Here is a 23,340-nt window from a genome sequence, read left to right as displayed (position 1 = left end):
TCCCTGGGAACTTTCAGGTTTAATCCCAGCTTCTAATGCAGGGCTGCGCAAGTCCGGTCCTTGAGATCTACTGGCAAGGCCAGGTTTTCAGGATATCCACAATGAACATGCATGAGAGAGATTTGCATGCCAAGAAGGCAGTGCAGGCAAATCTCTCTCATGCATATTCATTGTGGATATCCTGAAAACCTGGCCTGCCAGTAGATCTCGAGGACCAGACTTGGGCAGCCCTGTTCTAATGCAATACTGCACTGCCATTTTTAGTTGGAATATGGTTAAAAATTAAAAGTGTATTTAGTAAGCCACATTAAGGGCTCCTTTTACTAAGGTGCGCTAGCATTTTTAGCGCAAGCATGAAATTACCGTGTGGTACGCTTCTAGAATAACACCAGCTCAATGCTAGCGTGCGACAATTTAACGCACACTATTCCGCACGTTAAGGCCCTAACGCACATTAGTAAAAGGAACCCTAAAACTGTCATAATAACCCAGTTCAACAGCCAGTTTCAGTGCATGTCTGAAATCAGGCTTTAATGACATATTCAGTAAGGTGTTTTTTTACTGAAGCTTAGCACAAGCCAATGGAATTCAAATGCACTAAATCCTAAGAAGCCTGGTTCATACCTTTGGGCTTCTTAGCATTTAACATGCCAATGCCATTATTTATTTATTTAAAAAATGTATTGCTCTCAATCATCCTACAATTCTGAGCAAGTTACAAATAAAACATACATAATCATCAAATAGCACTAACAGCGCAGCATAAAATAGCTTCACAGAAAACAAACCATAAAAACTGCCAGATAAAAAAAAAACAAGTAAGGCAACCCCCATCATTCGAGGAAAACATTTCTTAAATAACATGGTTTAACCAATGTCCTGAATTGAAGTAAACTGGATGTGCTTTTTATTTCCTCAGGCAAGAAAGTCCACAAAAAGTGCCCCCTGCGCAGTCTCCCTCTTTTACTAAGGCGCACTAATAAATAAATAAATGCTAGCGCGTCCATAGAATATAATGGACGCGTTAGCATTTAGCGTGCCTTAGTAAAAGGACCCCAGTGAACATTGATTGACGATTACTTGTCAATTTCACACATTTTAAAGGAGGGACTATTAAACAACTCTTATTCTCGGATCGTAATGCTCCAGAGGGATGACACATAGTAGATGACGGCAGATAAAGACCCGAATGGTCCATCCAGTCTGCCCAACCTGATTCAATTTAAATTTTTTTTAAAATTTTTCTTCTTAGCAAGAATCCAAAGCTCTACCCGGTACTGTGCTTAGGTTCCAACTGCTGAAGTCTCCGTCAAAGCTCTCTCCAGTCCATCTACACCCTCCCAGCCATTGAAGCCCTCCCCAGCTCATCCTCAACCAAAACATATATAGACACATATTATGCACGTCTGCCCAGTACTGGCCTTAGTTCTTCAATATTTACATGCTTCTTTGAACTTCATCACCGTTTTCCCCTCCATCACCTCTCTCGGGATCGCATTCCAGGCATCCACCACCCTCTGCGTAAAGTAGAATTTCTTAACATTGCTCTTTAATCTACCACCCCTCAACCTCAAATTATGTCTTCTGGTTTTACCATTTTCCTTTCTCTGGAAAAGATTTTGTTCTACATCAAAACCTTTCAATAGAGAACTTAACACTGTTGGATGCTTATCATTCAATAGTTTAAAAAGAGGTATAAATTTCATAATATTTTATAATATTGAGAGTATAATATAATATCATTACTGTTATAGGTTAAGAAGGGATTTAAAATCTTTATTGTAATAATTCTGATGTTAATAGTGTATTTTCATATAGTTTTTTTTTTATTTTTCAAATGTATACATTGTCAAGTTCAAAATATCAATAAAGAAATTAAAAAAAAAAAAAAGCATACAACTTTAAACTCAATACATGAGGCACCAGCAATCGGTGCCGATCATGCAAAATTGGAGAAATATGGTCAAACTTTGATGCACCTGGTATCAAATGTGCAGTGGCATGAGCGTGCAATAAACTTTAAGAGGCCCCTAAGATGTATACATAGAATTCAACACAAAACAACTAGAAAGGGGGAGGGAAATTATCAAGGTTTTACTGCACCTTAATTTACCATGGAAATCACTACCTTCTGGTATCAAACAGGTTAATGACTCCTGTAGTAGAGGAATTAGTATTGACAACTCAGAAGTAGTGAAAATCCAATATAAATATACAAAAACACATTCACGTGGTTCGTGCAATGAAGTGATATAGCTGCAGCCAAATGTGCCATCACTTGGAGGAAAAAGCCTCAGATGAAGCCTTCCCACCGCCATAGCTGTGGTCTAAGGTGTTCAGGCAGAGAATCTTATTGGCAAAAAAAACACCCGTGGGGCTCTGTGCTGTGCAATGCAAATAAATAGCAAAATGAATTAGGTACTAAAGCGACAAACTTATCTTTTCAATGTTTCAATTTTTGTAAAGCTATAGTAGAGGAATACAGCTGCTTGTGAGCCACTTTGCAATTTGTGTTGGTCCGTCAGCCCTGGAGCATCGGACCACCAAGCTGCGGCCCAGTGCTCCTGGGACAAATGTTAAAGGAGCCAGCACCCTAAAATTATATTAGTACCCTCCAAGCTGAAGTCTCTGAGCCCCACTCCCTCCCAAATCAAGGCCCCTATAGTGCTGCCCCAACCTGATTGCCTTCAACTGAGAGTCCCCCCACATCTGCAGAAGTGCTCCTTCCCCAACTGAAGGCTCCCCCTCAAAGGCAGTAATTCCCCCTTTCAAGCCTCCATTTACCCTCCCAAAGGACCCCCAGGCCTACCTTATTCAAATCCCTGGTGTCTTAATGGTCCACTCAGGAGCAATCCTTCCCTGCCAGTTCGTCTATCCAAAATGATGTCAGCGACCGCTAGCAGTAGATTTTTGATACCCCCAGGGGTCGTGCTTTCATACAAGACCTCCATAATACTTTAAGTATGCTATTATAATTGTTTGGAGATTTGGAAGCTTGATAATTCTGAAGACTTAAAGATTTTACAGTTCTGAAGATTTGAAAGTTAGATTTATGTGCACCATTGTTTAGAATTGTTTGGAACTGATGATAATATTTGATATGTAGTGATAGTTGAATTATATACAGTAATAACCCTGGCTTCCTCGTTTGATGTTCCACAAACATTTTTTTTAACTATATAAGATTGTATTTATTGGGGACATAGAACTCAGCAGCATTATTTTGGCCAAATTCATAGCAATGCAATGTAATAAAACTGTTGCATTTGGCAACTCAATTTCTCCACCTTAATAGGCAGCATGAAAGAACATTCATATAACAAAAATATGACGTTCACAATGTCACTACAAAATAAATGAGACACCTTTAATGGGCACATAGTAGAACATGCAAATGACAAAGATATGGTGCTAACACTGTACAATACAATGAAACATCTTAATAGGTAGAACAATTGCAGTTGAAATATGTAGAGAAAACAAAGTGAAGGCAAATTTGAACTGAACCGTGAACTATGTATAGCTGAATAAAATATGGGGAACTAGTCTAAGTTAAAGGGTGTGTAGTAAGTTTATTAAGGTAGCTCAGGGGCGGAGCAAATAGGTAGTCCCCCACATTTATTAAAGACTTGGACGAAGAGCCTGCTTCCTGAAATAGAGGTCTTCTTGAGTTCGGCATAGCTCCTCTGGGAGTGAGTTCAGGAGTCTGGAGGCTAAAAACTTAAGACTAGCCTTACTGGGTCAGACCAATGGTCCATCAAGCCCAGTAGCCCATTCTCATGGTGGCCAATCTAGGTCACTACAATCCAGGTCACTAGTTCCTGGCCCAAACCCAAGGAATAGCAATATTCTAAGAAGGCTCCCTGCAGGTATCATATCATACTATTTCTTTTGATGAAAGTACAAATAGTAATGCTTCTTGAAAGGTCCTTAAAGGCCTCAAGATGTGTAGAGGGTTAGCTTATTCCTTTTGAAAATCAAAGATAAAGATTTCAATTTGGCCCTATAAGGTAGTGATAGCTAGTATGGTTTTTGCAGGAAGAGTTTAATGTGGTCATGCTGTTTGAAGCCCTCTTATCAGTCATGCTAGAGCATTCTGAATTAGTTGAAGCTGGTGCAAATTCTTTTTGGTGTGACCAATGCACAAGGCATATTTTCAGCATAAGGAGAGAGATTTTACAGTTGCCACTGGTGATATAAGCAGCTTTTAAAGGTTGTTTGAAAATGCAGAATCATAATAAATGATGAATCTACCACAGGGGTTCTCAATCCAGTCTTTATACACCAAGCTATTGTGGTTTTCAAAATATCCAGGCTGAATTTCCTTAAGACACATTTGCATGCACTGCCTCCTTTGGATGCAATCCTTCTCATACACATTCCTTGTGGGCATCCTTAAAAAACTGACTTGCTCATTGTGTCCCAAGACCTGGATTTAGACCTCCTAGTAACCCACAGAATATCTGTTTTCCTTGGATTCGGGCAGAGTTTGTTGCTTTTTACCCATTCCTAAGTTTCTGTTAGACAGTTAGTTTATTCAAAGATGTGGATAGATCTTGTTTAATGGATATGAGTAGTTGCACATCATTAGCACAGATATAGAATTTTGTGTCTATTAGCCAAAGCAGCTCAGATAAAAGCTCGAAGAAGATTAAAAGAAGTGGACAGGATCTAGTTCAGTGCCCAAGATTTATTTATTTATTTAATTCGTTTTCTATCCCGTTCTCCCCATACAGCTCAGAACGGGGATGCTGATGTGCTGTTACTAAAAAGAATTGAGTCGGACAAATATGATTTAAATCTTGTAAATACTGTGCCACCATTATCTGTTTCTGCTAGCCTTGAAAGCATGATGCTATAATCCTCAGTGTTGAAGGTTGCTGAGAAATTCGGTATCGAGGCAGATCACCTGTCTCAATTTTTATGGTGATCATCAAGAAGAGACAAAAGAGCTGTTTCTGTTCCATATCCAGGTCTTAAGCCAGAATGGCATGGTACCAGCCAGTTACTTTAATTAAGCCAGCCATTGAGATGCATGAAGACTGTTCTATAAGTTTTGCAAGGAAAGGGATGTCCTGGTCAAGGTAGCTCTTTTTAAATAGGAAGCACTCCACAGCTCTGTTTAGTGTTGTTGGCAACTGCCCTTCGACAAAAGAGGAGTTCTATTGAGTTTAGCATCCTCAGGCCCAACGTGATCTGAAATATTGATGCTTTCCTATTATGCCAGGATCACTTGAAGTACCCCTTTAGTCTGCATAAGTGGTTGAGTTGAGTGACTCTGCAACTCTGGGCTGATGGAGGTCTCATCATTGCAGGAAAAGTCGATGAAGTGTATGGAGCTATCAGGGGACTGTAAGGTTTAACTCCCAAAATGTAAGGTTTTGGAGGGGTAATGTTGAAGGGGCCTTACAATCCGCCAGGTCCCGGGATCGATACTCTTGTTGAAAATCCAGTAGGTAGTAAAATTACTGACAAAGACAGCTAAGAGTGTTTGTATAAAGAATATATATATTGTGCAGAAATAAGCTTACTATTACAGAAAAGCAGAATTTATAAAGATACATCAAGCATTACAATTAATGAGAGAGAAAAGACAATTTACCTGCCTTAGAGTCCAGAGGAAAGAGAGAGAGGGGAGGGGTGATGTTCCAGACAGAGAAGAGGGGGGTGTTGCAGCAAGGGGCTTTTATAAGCTATTGTATGTCCCAGTATCTTTCTGTTTATAATTTGTATATACAGTCAAACCTCGGTTTGCGAGTAACCTGGTTTGCGATGCAGTGGGCAGGAGGGAGTGGGCTTCCTTCCTGCCGATCTGTCATCGACAGATACTTGGGGGGACCGGGGATGTGGGAGGGGTATCCAACAATGTTGGGGATGTCAGGGAGGGTCAAGGGGTCCAGCAATGTTGGGGGATATGGTGGGATGTCTGGGAGGGTCTGTGGATGGCAGAGCAGGTGTCCAGCAATGCTGGGGGATACAGGGGGATCCAGGAATGTCAGGGGGAGGGGTGTAGGATTCCATGGCAGAGCTGATCTTGGCAGGGGCAAACCCCATCAGCTGAGCCAGCAGGAATCCCTGAAACCAGCTCAGCTGATAGGGATTCCTCTTTCAAGCAAAGGTTCTAGACTTTTAAAAAACTAACTTTGTTCGGATAGGGGATTACGTCAAGGAATCTGGATGGGAACGTCTGGAAAAAGTAGAAATGCAGTGGACAAAACTGAAAGGAGTTATTGTAAAATGGACAAATCTTTTTGTGAGGCAAGTAAGTAAAAGTAAGAAGAAAAGAAGGCCACTTTGGTTCTCAAAAGTAGTAGCTAAGAAGGTAAGGAATAAGAGGTTAGCTTTCATAAACTACAAAAGATCACAGAAAGAGGAAGACAGGCAAAACTATCTGGAAAAGTTAAGAGGGGCTAGTCGAGAAGTCAGGAAAGCAAAGATAGAAATTTGAAGAAAAAATAGCTGACATGGTAAAACAGGGAGACAAAATATTTTTCAGATATATTAGTGATAGGAAGAAGTACATTGTGAGACTCAAAAGTGTGTGTGGCATTATGAGACTCAAAAGTAAAGGGGAAGAATATGTAGATGCTGAATTGCTTTAAAAATATTTCTGTTCTGTGTTCACAGCTGAAGATCTGGGAGTGGGACCACAGAAGACAAATGCAAATAGGGATGGTGGAGTGGTATACCCCAATCGATTTTCAGAGGGTTGTGTTGATAAGGAGCTAGCTTGATTAAAGATAGATAAAGCGATGAGGCCGGATGGTGTACATCCGAGGGTGCTGAAGGAACTTAGGGAAGTTCTAGTGGCTCCGCTGACTGACCTTTTCAATGCTTCTCTAGAGTTGGAAATGGTACCGGAGGACTGGAGAAGGGCAGATGTCCTTCTACACAAAGGCGGAAGTAAGGAAGAAGTAGTTAATTACAGACCAGTAAGTCTGACTTCTGTGGTAAGCAAATTAATGGGAACACTTCTAAAATAAAGAATGGTGAAGTTTCTGGAATCCTGTGGATTACAGGACCAGAGGCAACGGATTCACTAGAGGTAGGTCTTGTTAGATAAATCTGATCTGACAAATTTCTTTGACTGGGTGATTGGAGAAATGGGTAGAGGGGAGTGCACTAGATGTGGTGTATTTAGATTTTAGCAAAGCCTTTGACAGTGTCTAATAAATAAACTGAGTGCTCTTGGGATGGGCCCCAAAGTGACAGGCTGGGTCAGGAACTGGTTAAGTAGAAGACAACAAAGGGTAGTGGTCAGTGGAGATTGCTCTGAGGAAATGGATGTTACCAGCGGTGTGCCTCAAGGTTCTGTTCTTGGGCCTGTTCTTTTTAACATTTTTATAGGCGATATTGCTAAAGGGCTGTCAGGTAAGATTTGCCTCTTTGTGGATGATACCAAATTCTGCAATAGAGTAGACACCCCGGATAGTGTGAATAACATGAAGACCTAGCGAAGCTTGAAGAATGATCTGAAATTTGGCAGCTAAAATTTAATGCTAAGAAATGCAAGGTCATGTATTTGGACTGCAAAAACTCAAAGGAACAGTACAGTTTAGAGAGTGAATAACTTTTGTGCATGACTGAAGAGTGGGACTTGGGTGTGATTGTCGATCTTAAGATGGCCAAACAGTTTGAAAAGGAGACGGGAAAGCTAGAAGGATGCTAGGGTGTATAAGAAGCGGTATGCCAGTAGGAAAAAGGAGGTATTTATGCCCTTGTATAAGACTCTGGTGAGACATCATTTAGAATATTGTGTACAATTCTGGAGACAACATCTTCAAAAAGATATAAAAAGGATGGAGTCGGTCCAGAGAAAGGCTACTAAAATGATCGGTGGTTTTCATCATAAGGCCTATGGGGATAGACTTAAAGATATCAATATGTATACTATAGAGTAAAGGCAAAAGGGGGAGATATGATAGAGACTTTTAAATACCGTATTTTTTGTTCCATAAGACGCATCTGACCATAAGATTTAGAGGAGGAAAATAAGAAAAATAACATTCTGAACCAAATTCTCCCTGCCAGACTCTGTACCCAACCCCACACTCCTTGCCAAGCTCTGCACTCTGTCCCCCCTCCCTGCCAGACTCTGTACCCTGTCCTCCCTCAGTTGGTCTAGTGGTAGGCCGGGACAGGGCAGACAGGGACAGGGCCTAGTGATTGGCAGGCAGGTAGGGACAGGGCACGCAGGCAGGCAGGCATACCCCCTCTCAGGCAGGCAGACAAGCAGGCCTCCATCTTCCCAGGCAGCCCCCCCCCCCCAAGCAGGCAGGCCTCCACCCTCCAGGCAGCCTCCTCCAGGCAGGCAAGTCTCTCCCCTCCCAGTCTCTCCTCCTCTCCAGGCAGGCAGCCCCCCTCCCAGGCCTCACCTTAGGCAGGCCCGGCCTCTCCCTGCTCCCTCCCTCTCAGTTCTTGCGGTAAGTGACGCAGGACTGGGCAGGCAGCCTTGTGAGCCTCTCTGCCACAAGGAAAAAGAAGATGACTCAGCCACGGCAGCAATCATTGCTTGCGGAGACCAGGCAAGCAGCCGCATCCAGCGAGGGAGGGCGCCAGAGAGAATAAAAAGGTAATGGGGTGTGGTATTCGCTCCATAAGACGCACCCTTATTTCCTCCCTGTCTTATGGTAGGAAGCTCTGGAATGTGAGGGCATAGAATGACGTTAAGAGGTGATAGGCCAAGGAGTAATCTAAGGAAATACTTTTTTACTGAAAGGGTGGTAGATACGTGGAATTGTCTCCCGGAAGAAGTGATGGAGACAGAGACTGTGTCTGAATTCAAGAAGGTGTGGGATAGGCATGTGGGATCTCTCAGAGGGAGAAAAAGATAATGGTTACTGCAGATGGGCAAACTAGATGGGCCATTTGGCCTTTATCTGCCATCATGTTACTATGTTTTTTTAAAAGGGAAGGTTTAGAGCCAGAGCAGAAACCTAGTTATGTGCATTAATTCAGTAAGGGAGATACTTTCATTCCTATTCATCAAGCTAGGAAAGCCTTAGCCATCAGAAGCAAAGAGAGATAGAAATAAAACAGAATCTGTCAATAAAAATGAAATTTAAAAATGCTTAACGTTCTTGTACCATTTGAAACAGCTCTTTCTGAGACAAATATTGCAGTCTCTTATAGAACCAAAAGGAATAAAATAACATGTTGATCTTCTGTTGCCACCTAGAGTACTATGCTAGCATTGCACTTTTGTGGAGATCTTTAAGCTTTACCTAAGTTAGGATTACACGTTTCATTGTTTAAAAAAGGAAAGTATCAATAACTAGTTAATTGATATTGTTTGGTTATACTTAAGTATTTAGCTCATGTGTTTCCTACATTTCTGAAACCAGAAACATGCTAAGAGTTTGTTGCTCACAATTTGGAGCTTTCTCCATGGTGAGAATTAATGGAGATATACATTAAAAGGCAAAATTGTCAGCTTTTCAGTGGCCCCAGAGAGTGCATTTTCTTGATGGCTGCTTCAGAATACTTCATGAAGAAAATGTCAAACTTGTCAAGGCTGTCACTATGAAAACGATCCATGTAGCAAGGGTCTCCTTTCCCTGGGAAACAAACAGCTGCCTTATCACTGCACAAATGCAATGACAGAAACCTGCCATCTTTCATAAGAAATGTATTTCTGCCTGTTCTGAGCACATTTCGTGTTTTTGTATTCTGTTCTCTTTCATTATAAGGTTTTGCATTACATTTAGAAAAAATAATATGACTAGAACAGGTACTTTAGCCCTACCTGTCTATACTGATTTAATGATTGTATTGATTCCTTTTTAAATTTTACAGTAGTTTTAGTCTAATTTAGCTCTGAGTTGTCCTGGTTTATGGAAATCTCATATCAACAGAGTTAATGAAACAACCTTTTTTTTTTTTTAAGAAAGGTTTTTATTTTAGCAGGTTTTTTTGAGGGTTGAGAGCTTCATTAGACAAATACTTTGAGAACATGGTTGTTTAATGTCATGTTCACTGTTAATGACTGTTGGTGTTAATAACTGTTGGTGACTGTTAATGACTGTTGGTGTTATAGAGCTTAGCATTTCCTAATAATCGTATTTGACCACCCTGCTGCTCATTTGGAAAAGGAAAAATATCTTTTAAAAATCTCTTTATGTTTAGTCTGTGGTATATAGGGTTTTAGTTTTCTTTGTCTTAAGCTGGCTTTACCCAGAAGTAGCATGGAACTGAACTTGCTACACAGGTGTAGAAATAAATACCAATCTCCATATGCCAATCACGTTATAATGTTAGGAACTGCTAAGGAGCTGTATCTGCACTATTCACATGTGAGATGCAGTGATTTGAATGCAATTACTCTAGCATAGAAAGCCTAATGGAAGAAGCATTCTGTGAAAATATGCATGAAGGCATCAGATTTGAAGACCAGGCTTGTTGCCAGTTTGGTCATAGCCTCAGTAGCTACTGATGAACGGTATAGTCCGGGGGTCGGCAACCTGCGGCTCCAGAGCCGCATGCGGCTCTTTTCCACCTTTGCTGCGGCTCCGGTAGTGTGTCACGCAGGCATGCAGCTTAAGTCCGGCGTCGCGGCGGGAAATAGCCATGCTGAGCAGTGAGCTCAGCACATACACAGATGAAAGCCTTGCTTGCTGATTGGTCGGCGGCCCCGCCCCGCCGGACCAATCAGCAAGCAAGGCTTTCATCTGTGTAGTGCTGAGCTCACTGCTCAGCATGGCTATTTCCCGCCGCGACGCCTGAAAAAGAAATCATCCTGGCCGGGGTCGGTGTCATGCTCCGGAGATCTACAGCCTTCCTATCTCCCTCTCCCTTCTACCTGCTTCCGGCCACATCCCCTGCTCCGCGGCTCTCTTCGGCAACTCAGCAGCAGCTTCTGACGTCGGGGCCTACCCTCTGCGAGTCCCGCTTGTTTCAACTTCCTTTTTCCACAAAGGCGGGACTCGTAGAGGGAAGGCCTCGATGTCGGCAGCTTGTCTTGATCACCGCTGCTGACGAGTTGCTGAAGAGAGCCGCGGAGCAGGGGGGTGTTGCCAGGTGCAGGTAGAAGGGAGAGGGCCAGATGCAGGACTCGTGGGTGAGGGAGGAGAAGAGAGAGAGAAAGAGAGAGGGGAGGGAAACAAAAGGGAATATTTCATACTGTGCTGGGCCGAAGTGGAGGGAGGGTGGAAAGATTCTGGCTACAGGGTACATTAACAAAGGAAAAGGGGGGAAAGCTGAAAATGGAGATAGTGACACAAAGAAGAGAAAGGGTAAGCAGGACCTACTGAATAAGGATAGAGATACAGAGGGGACATGAAGAGGAGACATAGAAGTAATGCTGAAAAAGTGTGGGGGGGGAGATAAAGACATTGAAAGGGCAAATGGTGAACATGGCGTAAAGATAAGGACAGAGACAAATGAAGATTCTGAAAAAGTGGTGAGATAGGGATATAGGTGAGATGGACACAAAGAAGGGTGATGCTGGAAAATAGGTGGAATGGTAATTCTGACAGGCACAGAAGGGAAATGCTGGATCAAGGAGAGATGGGGCTCAGGCTGGATGGAATGAGGAGAAATGCCTTGTTGGCCCGGAACTTCCTCTCCTACGTCAGAATTGACGTCAGGGAGCGGAATGCTGGTCAGCGCAACACTTCTGCAGGGAAAGCTTGGGACGGCGGTGGCTTGGGGGCTGTTCCCCGATTGCGGTGGCAGCAAACCGAGTGGCTTGGGGGACGGCACGGAGACAGAAAGAAGGGGGAACAGGGAGACAGAAAGAAAAAGTTGGGGGAGAGAATGAGGTCTGGAGGAGAGGAAACATACAGGAGGCTGAAAGAAAGGAAGAAAGATTGGATGCACAGTTAGAAGAAGAAAGTGCAACCAGAGACTCATGAAATCACCAAATAGCAAAGGTAGGAAAAATGATTTTATTTTCAATTTAGTGATCCTGTATATAGCATTAAGATAAGAAACAATATATGCAGTGTTAGATTTGTTTTATAATGGTTTTGCGGCTCCAAGTTTTTTTTTCTTTTCGAAAACGGGTCCAAGTGGCTCTTTATGTCTTAAAGGTTGCAGACCCCTGGTATAGTCAAATAACTTTTGTCCTACTCTATTGTAATTTTCTTCTAGTGAAGATCATCTTTACAATTTGCACAAGTGAATGATAGCATTTTATTCCCTCTGGAATTGTATACCTTCATCATCACCCTCTAGTTGTTAGATTTAATTATTTTGCTTTTCAAGATATATAATCCCTTATAATCATGTACACAAATCATCTACTTTCCTAAGTGGGCTTACAATTGAAATGGTACCTGAGATAGTGGCAATCACAAGTAGCCTCGGTGAATTTGGACACAAGCTTCCATGGCTCTCAATATGTTCATTCAGCCACCAGGCTTATCCCTCCATGCTTATATCATAGGTATAGCTGCAAGGTGGTGGGGGAGGGGGGGTCTGTAGGGGTGCAGGCCTCTCCAGTACACCTTTACCAATAACTGTTTGGGAATACCTGAGGTTAAAGCCATACCGACCCTTGACCGTTATCATTGCTGGCCTACTGCTTATATTATCATCCTCGGGGGGCCTGAGGTGAATCAAAAGTGGCACTTAACTGTGCCTGCCTGCTTCCACATCTGTTGGCTCACTCTATACGATATGTGTAGGTCTTTCAAGTCTCATGAGTATGAGGCTTGTTTGGAATCAAATTTCAGTGAGTCAACAGAGCAAGAAGCAGATAATGCAAGTAAGTGCTACTGTTGTTTTTTTTCCTGTTTAGACAGGAATGCCTTAGGATTAGTGAAAGGTCCTGGGTGCAAGCAAAAAGTGAATGAATCTAGAAAGCATAGGTAGCAAAGAAAATCCGGAGAACATTTATAAAACTAGTGCGGAACACTGCAGTCCCACATTAGCCTTTTATTTATTTTTTTTGCCGCATTAGTGCCTAACATAGCTTATTAAAAGCACCTATAATGCACATAGGATATATAAGGTAATATATTTTTTTGCTTTGTATCTTAATAATTTCTTGAATTCTGTACAATATAATCTATAAGTGTTTCGTATTGCTAGGCATGCTGATTAAGATGTCATAGAAATTCTATATTTAAGCAAAGGAACTGAAAGAAATCTCAGTAAAACTGGAAGATGTACTAAGCCAAATCGACAAGTTAAAAAATGATAAATCGCCTGGACCAGATGGTATATATCCCAGGGTACTAAAAGAACTCAAACATGAAATTGCTGACCTGCTGTTAGTGATCTGCAACCTGAAACTAAAATCGTCTGTAGTACCTGAAGATTGGAGGGTGGCCAGTGTTATGCCGATTTTTTTAAAAAGGGTTCCAGGGGAGATCTTGGAAATTACAGACCAGTAAGCCTGACTTCAGTGCTGGGCAAAATGGTGGAAATGATTATAAAAAATAAAATTGTGGAACACGTAGACAAACATGATTTTATGAGACAGAGTCACCATGGGTTCATCCAAGGGAGGTCTTGCCTCACCAATTTGCTTGACTTCTTTGTGGATAAAGGTGAGCCAGTTGATGCAGTGTATCTAGATTTTCAGAAAACTTTTGATAAAGTTCCTCATGAGAGGCACCTGAGAAAATTAAAGAGTCATGGGATAGGTGACAAAGTTCAGTTGTGGATTAGGAATTGGTTATCAGATAGAAAACAGAAGGTAGGGTTAAATGGTCATTTTTCTAATCTCCCTCATCTTGTCTTCATGTCTAGCTCAGCCATTTAGGTTGAGCTCTGTGTTTCCCCATCATTCCGTTTTTTCCCCTTTTTGTTCTTTCCTATCACTGATTGTAGTTCTTCCCCCTCCTCTCGTACCAGTTTGTTTTTGGTCAGTCACGTTAGTCAAGTTAATTCATCTTTTAATGTTTCACCAATGAATAGTCTGTGATGTTTGCAAGTCCCCTGAATTCTGTAATTCTCTTTTTTATTATTATTATTATTATTATGCAAAGCCACTTTGATTATAGATAAGGCGGGGTAACAAACTTTTAATAAACTTGGAAACTTGGTAAACTTGGAGTGCCACAAGGATCTGTACTGGGACAGGTGCTATTTAACTGGAAATTGGAACGACGAGTAAGGTGATTGAATTTGCAGATGACACTAAACTGTGAAAAATTGCAGGCAGACCTTAGGAAATTGGAAGACTGGGCATTCGAGTGGCAGATTAAATTTAATGTGGACAAATGCAAAGTAATGCACATTGAGAAGAATAACCCGAATCACAGTTGCCAGATACTAGGGTCCACTTGGGGGTTAGCGCCCAAAAAAAGGATCTGGGTGTCATTATAGACAATATGATGAAACTTTACGCCCAATGTGTGGCAGTAGTCAAAAAAGCAAACAGGATGCTAGGAATTATTGAAAAAGGGAAGGTTAACAAGACTAAGAATGTTATAATGTCCCTGTATTGCTCCATGGTGCGACTTCACCTGGAGTATGTGTTCAATTCCAGTCTCCTTATCTCAAGAAAGATATAGTGGCACTAAAAAAGGTTCAAAGAAAAGCGACCAAGATGATAAAGGGGATGGAACTCCTCTCATATGAGAAATGACTAAAAAGGTTAGGACTCTTCAGCTTGGAAAAGAGACAGCTGAGTGGAGATATAATTGAAGTCTACAGAATCCTGAATGGAGTAGAACGGGTGCAAGTGGATCGATTTTTCATTTTGTCAAAAATTACAAAGACTAGGGGGTAGTCGATGGAGTTACAGTGAAATACTTTTAAAACCAATGGGGGAGAGCTGGGCAGTCTGGCAAGGGGGGGTGTCCAGCAAAATGCGCCGGTTCGGGAAGGGTGTCTGGCAGGAGAGATTGGGCATCTCTCCTGCCACAATCGTTACGGGTGCAGGGGGGACGGGTTTTCAGTGGCCCGATCCGGAACTTATGCCTCTTTTCACTTCATCTAAGTCAAAACGTATAAGTTCCGTCTGGCAATCTTGCAAATTTTTTGGGTTATGGCTGCTGGACGACTAAGTCTAGGTCAGCCCACATCCTGCCCTTTCCACTCCTGCAAAAATGTCCTTTTTCACTCTGTGCGCACAGAGGCAGTGAAAAGCTGGTTTTACATACATCTAAAACAGGGGTGGGCATGTCCAGTCCGCGAGGGCCGGAATCCAGTCGGGGTTTCAGGATTTCCCCAATGAATTTGCATTGAAAGCAGTGCATGCAAATAGATCTCATGCATATTCATTGTGGAAATCCTGAAAACCCGACTGGATTCCGCCCCTCGAGGACCGGAGTTGCCCACCCCTGGTCTAAAACTAGGTTTGATTATCGGTATCTGGATGACCATCTTTTTGATCGTCCAAGTATCGACTTAGGCTGATTTTTGGACTTTAAAAAAAAAAAAATCATAAGCCCCATAGGGAATACTTTTTCAGCATTTATAAAAGTAAAACATTTTTTAATTTAGGAAAATTACTAAATCTGGGATTCTTCCTTCTAACCAGATTTTCAAGAATTTCAGTTTTATTTGTAAAGAAAATGTTTTCTTTCACTAAGGACATATTCAAGGATGTTAAAGACTCTGTCTTCATAAGCTAGCAGTTGCTCTTCATGCTTTTGAAAAGGTATATCCTGAAAAGGGAACTTTATGGCTACTCCTCTAGGAAAGTTACATAGCTGATAGGCGCACCCTGTAAGAGAAGTCTCCATTTGCAAGAGTAGAGATTGCACTTTACTTTGTCACCTCTACTGGTGGAGTTGGCAGCAGGTTAAACAACAACAACAAAAAAAAAATCACTGGTATGGGAATTCAGAAATTGAACACTTCCACCTCTCTTCTTCAGCCATCCTTCCCTCCTTCTCTCTCTCTCTCCAATAGATCCAAGGCTCACCATGACTTAGCTCCCAACCAGCACATGAATATTTACTGAAATTTGCACTACCTCCCCACTTGAGGAAGCATTACCATCAAGTTGCCCTTGCTCTATGACATTTGATTGAATTCTCCCAACTCATTTTCATGCCAGTTGCTGAACTTCCTCCTTCTAATGCTGTCTATGTCACATTGACCTTATCAGCCAGCAGGGAAATAGAGAAAGTGTAGGAAACCACTTTTCATTGCTGCCCCACAAATGCAGGGGAGTCCTTTTCACAGAGCTCAGTAACACCTTGAGCCCACAAGTAACTTCCACCAACACCTCAAGTCCCACCAAAGCGGGAAGCATATCAATCTTGGTTCAGACACTGGACAAATTGGATATTTGGCCAGAAGTAAGCAAGCCTTGGGGGATTATCTTCCCCTTACCCTTTTTTCCCATGTTAACAATATTGCCATCAACACAGCGGACCTCCCAAAACTGGGAGCAGTGTGCTTACCATCTTGATTCAGCACCTCCCTACTGAGGCATTTTAAAAGTTCAAAACCCTGATAGAGGAACAGTGATTGTATTTTGGTTGAATGACTGCCAGCATAGAAATTAGGAGAGCATTCCCCAGAGCCAACTAGTCCCTATAGATTCCTATATTATTGACTCACACTGGACATGTAGGCTCTGCTTGACAAATAGTCCCAGATATTTGAGTTTGCCTGGATATCAGTTTTGAATGGACTTAGAGCAGATTAAAAATGTGTTGCATGAGTCTAAAATAAAATATAGGGTACAACAGTAACTCCTGCTATTTTGTCTCCACCCTAGAGTGGAGGAGTCATCTAGTGCAATGTCCTGGAAGACCACCAGACCAATCAGGTTTTCAGGATAGCCCTAATAAGAACATAAGAATAGCCTTACTGGGTCAGACCAATGATCCATCAAGCCCAGTATCCCGTTCTCACGGTGGCCAATCCAGATTACTAGTACCTGGCTAAAACCCAAGGAGTAGCAATATTCCATGCTACCAATACAGGGCAAGCAGTGGCTTCCTCCATGTCTTTGTCAATAACAGACTATGGACTTTTCCTCCAGGAATTTGTCCAAACCTTTCTTAAAACCAGCTACACTATCCCTTCTTACCACATCCTCTGGTAACGCGTTCCAGAGCTTAACTATTCTCTGAGTGAAAAAAGATTTCCTTCTATTGGTTTTTAGAAGTATTTCCCTGCAACTTCGAGTGGCCCCTAGTCTTTGTAATTTTTGACGGAGTGAAAAATCGATCCACTTGTACTTGTTCTACTCCACTCAGGATTTTGTAGACTTCAATCATATCTCCCCTCCAGATTTGCATGCCTGTCACTTCCATTATATGCAAATTTCTCTCATGCATATTCATTAGGGCTAGCCTGAAAACCCGATTGGCCTGGTGGTCCTCCTGGACAGGGTTGGGGACCGCTGGTCTACTGGGTAGAAAACAGGGCTCTCGCAGCCAGCTAGGAGTTATTCAGCGAAATACATATTTACCATTTATTTACTCCCCAGAACCCTCTACCACCATTATATTTCCTTTGATTCAGTGAAGAAATAATTCTTAGAGCTTCCCTTTTAGCCAGTTAGTTTCTGTTATTTCTAATGAGAGGAGAAATGTCATTTCTGTATTAATTTTCTTTCTTTAAAAGTCAGAGCTGCTGAGCCAGGCCACTATGAATCCTTTTACTCTTATCATGTTCCTTTGGAAAGCAATGTGAAAATGCCAGGAATAAGATATTAAATAGCTCTGTTTTGGAGCTGTTTTTTTGCTGCTTTTAAGAAGACCACGATCCTGTCATTCATCTCTTGAAAAATAACTCTTATTTACTGTTCCCTGTCATGCATACCTTATGGTCACATGTGGTCATACATATATGCAGTGCCTATATCGGTAATGTAAACTATACATACCGTATATACTTGAATATAAGTCGAGACCCTGGAATATAAATCAAGACAGTGGAGGCCTGCAATAGGTCAGGGAGGAGGCAGGTAGGTGATGACCCGAATATATGTTGAGACCCCCATTTTATATTTGAGTATATACTCTATTATGCCTTCCCTCATATACACAGCACTTTCATTTACACACCACCAGAATTATGGTGTTCCTTTCTGACTTTGGTTTTTGTGGTTGTTGTTGTTTTTTGGTGGTGTTTTAGAATTGCAAACCACTAAGACCTGCATGCCAGTTAAAGGCGGTTTAAAAAGTGTGGATAATAATAACTAGATCCTATTTTTAAAAAGCTGCAGAACACTAATCCCCCTTTTATTAAACTGCAATAGAGGTTTCTACTGCAACCCAGGAATTCTATGAGAATTAGAGCAGCATCGGAGCATTTAGCGCTCTGGGCCATGGTAGAAACCTCTACCGTATCTTAGTAATTAAGGGGGAGGGGGGGTTTAAATAAACCAAAAGTATGAAAATGCCACTTTATTTAAAAAGTGTAGAAATAGGCACTCCCTCCTGCCACTGCCATTAAGCAACCCCCATGACACTCTCCCCCCCCACCCCGGCAGTGGGATCAATGCCCACGCCCTCCCACTGCTGCCATTAAACCCCCTGCCCCCCTTGCAGTGGGAGAGATGCCCACTCTGTCTTGCTGCTGCCATAAGCAAACTTCCCAAGACCCCCCCTAATAAGAGGGATGCCTACTCTCGCTGCTACCATCATGCCCCTGACACCCCCACCCCACTTACCTTATTTACGAAAGCTGGCCGGAGGGATGCACCGGGAAGGGGCCTAAGGCTCTGATTGGCCCAGGTTGCTTTGCCTTGTGTAGAAATTTGCTGAACTCTACATTTGGAATAATATGCCCATATTTTTTTACAATTATATAATTATCCTATATTTTGTTTTTTCTATACATTCAAGCAAGATTTGGAATGGCAGTAGTAACAGGATTACCATTGAAAGTATGCTAATAAAAGGTGTTGGTTCAAACACCTTGTTTTTATGGCTGACTCAGTAATACCAAAGGTCTTATTTTATAGTGAGCTACTGTAATTTGAGACATGTGTACCGGTACTCTTCTAGTCCAGTACAGTCTTAAAAGCATGCTTGGTCTCCTCTGTCCTTGGGGCACACCAGTCCATATAAATGTAAGCTAGCTGCAAGCATACCTGTCATCATAAAACCCTTTTGAAAGAGGACGTATCAGCACCTTTGTGAGACATAAGAACTGCTAAAGCAAAGATGTAATATCCTGTAGTGGTTCTGTAGAACCCCACTTGTTGTTTAGGCAACTGTATCTGTGACTTCACATTAGTTTAATTTTCCATGCATGGGTTAACTACCACAAAATGGGAATTTATCTTTTTAAAATTTTACTCCAGCCATTAACATTAGTGAATTAGTGGTAGTTTTGTTTTGATTATATATATATAAATGCTCATTTTTATATCCCTCCACACTTTCATAGTCCACCTCTATTATACCTCCTTCAAGACTTCCTTATTTTCTTTGGTTCTATTTTTCTCTTTCTCTTCATCCACTGTCCTCCAATGTCATACTTTCTTCTGCTTCTTCCTTGTTCCTTTTTCTAGTTTCTCCTAAGTTTCTCATTCTTTATTCTTTGGGCCTCTTTTATCAAAACACGAGCATTTTAGCACTGGCCGGCAAGGTAAGTGCTCTGACATTCATTCAATTCCTCTGAGCATCAGAGCATTTACTTCATCGGCCAGCGCTAAAACGCTCTATAGCGGCTTGAAAAAAAGGGACCTTTATTCTTTTATTTGATATTCGGTGGGTGGGGGAGGTTTAAAGGTATTTTTCATTTGATGTTCTGTTTGTTGTTACATTATTTTCCTATATTATATTTCTTGGTTGAATGCTTTTTTTCAGCTTTCCATTTTCTTTCTTTCTTTTTTTAACTCTTTGGGCTTTAACACAACACTTCTTTTTGCCCTATGTTATTTCCGTGCCTATTCTTTTGTTGTTGTTGATAATCTCTTTTGTTCTTCTTACTACAGTGTTTACTGACCTATCCCCACTTTCTGTCTTCCTGTTGATTTCAGCTCTCTACCCATTCAGTTCATTTATTCTTCATTGTACTGTTGCCTTTTCTTTTCTTTTCTCTCCTTCTCCTATTCCTTTCTCTTACTTCACCTTTTATGTTCTCTCTCCCATGGCTTTCTGCTCCCCATTATTCTTTATTATTCTTATTTCTCCTTCTTTCTTTCCTCTTTTCTTACTACTGATATATAATATACTTCTCCCTCCAAATCCGCGGCTTCAGTATCCGCGGATTCGATTATTTATGATTTTTTTTAAACAAAAAAACTATTTTTATTTTTTGGCTATTTTTAAGCCATCCAAGCCTCCCCGGAACCTTTCCTGGTGGTCTAGCGGTGAAGCGGGGCAGAAGTGATCTTCCTATGCTCCTGCTCCGTGCAGAGCCGTCATCAGAATGGCTGCCAGGAGTTCCCGTTGTAGTCTCAAGGGAGGCGGGGGTGAGTCAGAGCCGGCCGAGCAGTTATTCGTGATTTTTCACACTTCGCGGTCCAGCTCTGCACCTAACCCCCACAAATAGCAAGGGAGAAGTGTAATCTTACTTGTTGCTTAGGTAACAGGATATGTCAGCATTTTGAATATGAACTTTAGCTGTTTCTGATGAGACACAGTCTACTCTGAGATCTGATTTCTATGTAGTTTGCACTTTGAAGCCACCAATTACTATTGAACCCTTGCTACTGTTCACTCCTTTGAAAACAGGCATTGTGATGTCACTTCATTTATTCAACGTGCTCCTGAGGAGGCTGTAGTGAATTATGAGCCAGATTCTCAAAGCTGAAGGTGTAAAGATTGTAAGCATGCTGCTGCCTGACATGCTCATGTTTCCTATTTTAGACCTGACTGATCTTCAGATAACATATGGTAGTACAAGTAATTGGAAAATTGGCAGGCCTGTCAAGAAAATATGCTAGATGGGACAAAAATATGATGCTGTAGCATATAATGTGTCTCTGGAGTTAAATTTATTGTCTTTTATCAAATGGTAAAGTAAAAGTATCTGGTTTCAAAGTAGTGAGACATTTTTCACAGGTAGACACTGCTCAAAAGAAATTTTTAGGACAGTGATGAAAGATCTTGCATTTTAAAGGCAGTTGAACGAGAACCCGTGGACAGGGGAGCAAGGGAAGATTTAAAATATTGTCCACGCAGGTTTTTAAATACGACCAGGTTTGTTCTTTTATGTTCTGCTGGTTTCTTTCTCTTTGTAACAGTTGTCACAGTAGCCAGTAAATCAAGTGGAATGGCACACTGAAAAGTTCGGTCTACCTAATAAATTCTTTTCATTTGCTGTAAAGCAGACGCTAAGCTGAAATTTCTTAAATCAGATCCATCTTTTTCTGATCGATACCAATTATTTATGATAATAACAACTGCTGTAGAGTGCACTTTTTCCATAGTCTGCTATAGAAAGCATGGCTACATTAATAATTTGACTCAACACATTGAAAGTTCTATAGATATCATGGAGTTTTCCTCAACTTAATACATATTTATACATTTTCCCATTTTATGTCCTTTTAGGAAGATGAAAGTGAAGCTAAAGAAGACATTCCATCTCAAGATTCAAGCTTGGAAAAAGAAAATTAAAATGAAAAAGAGAATTACTGTTTTGTCTGAATTGTAAGAATACAGTAAATTGTTAACTTTACACAAAATTCTCAATAAAGTCATCTAAACTTTTAAGTACAAAACATTCTATTTATAAATCGTGACTTCATATCTGGACATTTGATGCTGACACAATCATGTTTTCTGCAATTTTTTAGAATTAATTTTTACAGAAAACAACTCTGTTTAACTTCTATTCATCCTCCAGTTACAGCATCATATTGACATATTTTAAACTTCAGTGTGTTTAATAACTTTGTCTGTCCTACTAAAGAAATTTGTTTCAACTTTTCAGAAAGAATTGATAGCTAGCTTGTAATTCAAATTTGAAGTAAAAGACAGGGGATGGGATTTGATACACTCTGTGGTTACAATCAAAGCGGTTTATATATTACATACATGTACCTGGGGCAGAGGAGGATTAAGTGACTTGCCCAGAGTCACAACCAACTGCAGTGAGAACTGAGTCCAGTTCCCCAGCTTTAAGGCCGTTGCATCACCATTCAGCTACTCTACCTCCTCCAATAGACTTAATTCATTTGCTATTACTAATATACATTTTGGTAAAATTTAATTGGTTAAATCTCAGACCACTTTTCTAAATCTTCAACAGATATCTACACTAGTTTTATGAATAAAGCCTACTATACAGAAAAATTAACTGGATTAAAAAAAGTGATTGCAGGCTTGGTACTAGGAATAAAAAAGAATTAATAGCAGCTATCTAAAAGCTATCGAGCAAACAAAACCAGATTAAAAGTCTGTTTTGGTTCATAATGTAAGAACTGTATAATATAATATGCTCCAGTTAATACATTTTGCAGCTTAATTATGAAACTATTTTAAGTACCAATGTGACATTTAGCCTACACTAACTTTTAACATAAGGTTAAGGGGGGAAAGGGATTGGGACTTGTATAACACCTTTTTGTAGTTATACAACTAGACTCAAAGCGGTTTACATATAGGTACTTCAAGCATTTTCCCATGCCAACAGTTAACATGGCACCTTAGTGCACACTACTTTCTACATAAACTACCTAAGCTGAACGGAATATGGAATGGGCAGAGACTACACCTAAGAGTTAGGCCTAGATTCACGAACCTCCCCGATCCGGGCAGGTCTGATGAATTCACAAAATGTAAACATTCAAATGAGGGCACTCGGAAGAACGTCCTCATCTGGCCTAAACGGATTGCTATTGTGCGATCCCGCGCATGCGCAGACCATCTGTAGATGGTCTGCGCATGTGTCAAGACCCCTGTGAGCCGCGAGTTTTTTTTAATTATTTTGTTTTAACTTTTTTTTTACTTTGTAGCCCAGCAAGCCTGTGGTTTTAACCCGCTTTAAACCCGCAGGTTAAAACCACGGGCTCGTAGTGTGGGGCAGAGCAGGACGGCATTCGGGGCGAGCAGGCAGGAGACAGATGGGGCAGAGCAGGGCGTACAGAGAGCAGGAAAGTCGGAAAGATGTTTTCGACTAGTCTCCAGCAGTCGCTTCTTGCGTTGATCAGCCAGCACAAAATTTCTTTGGTGAATCGTGTCCCTGTCTACTTTGCATGCATTTCGCCTCATTTGCATGCACGGATTGGAAGCGAATCGCTGGAGAGGTAAGTGAATCAGACCGAAGGGAAATTTGGTCATAAAGGGTTCACAAACCGATCGGTACACAATCGGTTTGCTTTGTGAATCTAGACCTTAGTGTGGAAGTTTGTACCACACATTAATTGCTAATTCAGGAATGCCCCTAAAGTTTAACAGAGAGCTGTGCACTCCCCCCCCCAAAAAAAAAATTTCTATAAAGTCTGCCTAAAGGGCTAGATTCACAAAGCAACCAATCGTGTACCGATCGGTTTGCGACCCCTTTACTATCAAAATTCCATCCAGC

General features: G+C 41.2%; 1 protein-coding gene across 1 annotated transcript in view; it reads left to right on the top strand.

Moving 5' to 3' along the window:
• Positions 1 to 21,535, top strand: part of PHF14 (PHD finger protein 14) — a 677,625-nt gene extending 656,090 nt beyond the window's left edge. Inside the window, 1 exon segment of the mRNA XM_033931008.1 lies at positions 21,366 to 21,535. Coding sequence (XP_033786899.1) covers positions 21,366 to 21,431 — 66 coding nt within the window. The 3' untranslated portion in view covers positions 21,432 to 21,535.
• The last annotated feature ends 1,805 nt before the right edge of the window (positions 21,536 to 23,340 follow it).

This window comes from Geotrypetes seraphini, chromosome 2 (genome assembly GCF_902459505.1).
Source record: "Geotrypetes seraphini chromosome 2, aGeoSer1.1, whole genome shotgun sequence".
Taxonomy (NCBI): domain Eukaryota; kingdom Metazoa; phylum Chordata; class Amphibia; order Gymnophiona; family Dermophiidae; genus Geotrypetes; species Geotrypetes seraphini.
The sequence above is the reverse complement of the archived record's forward strand: the minus strand, read 5'-3'. Positions and strand labels throughout refer to the sequence as shown.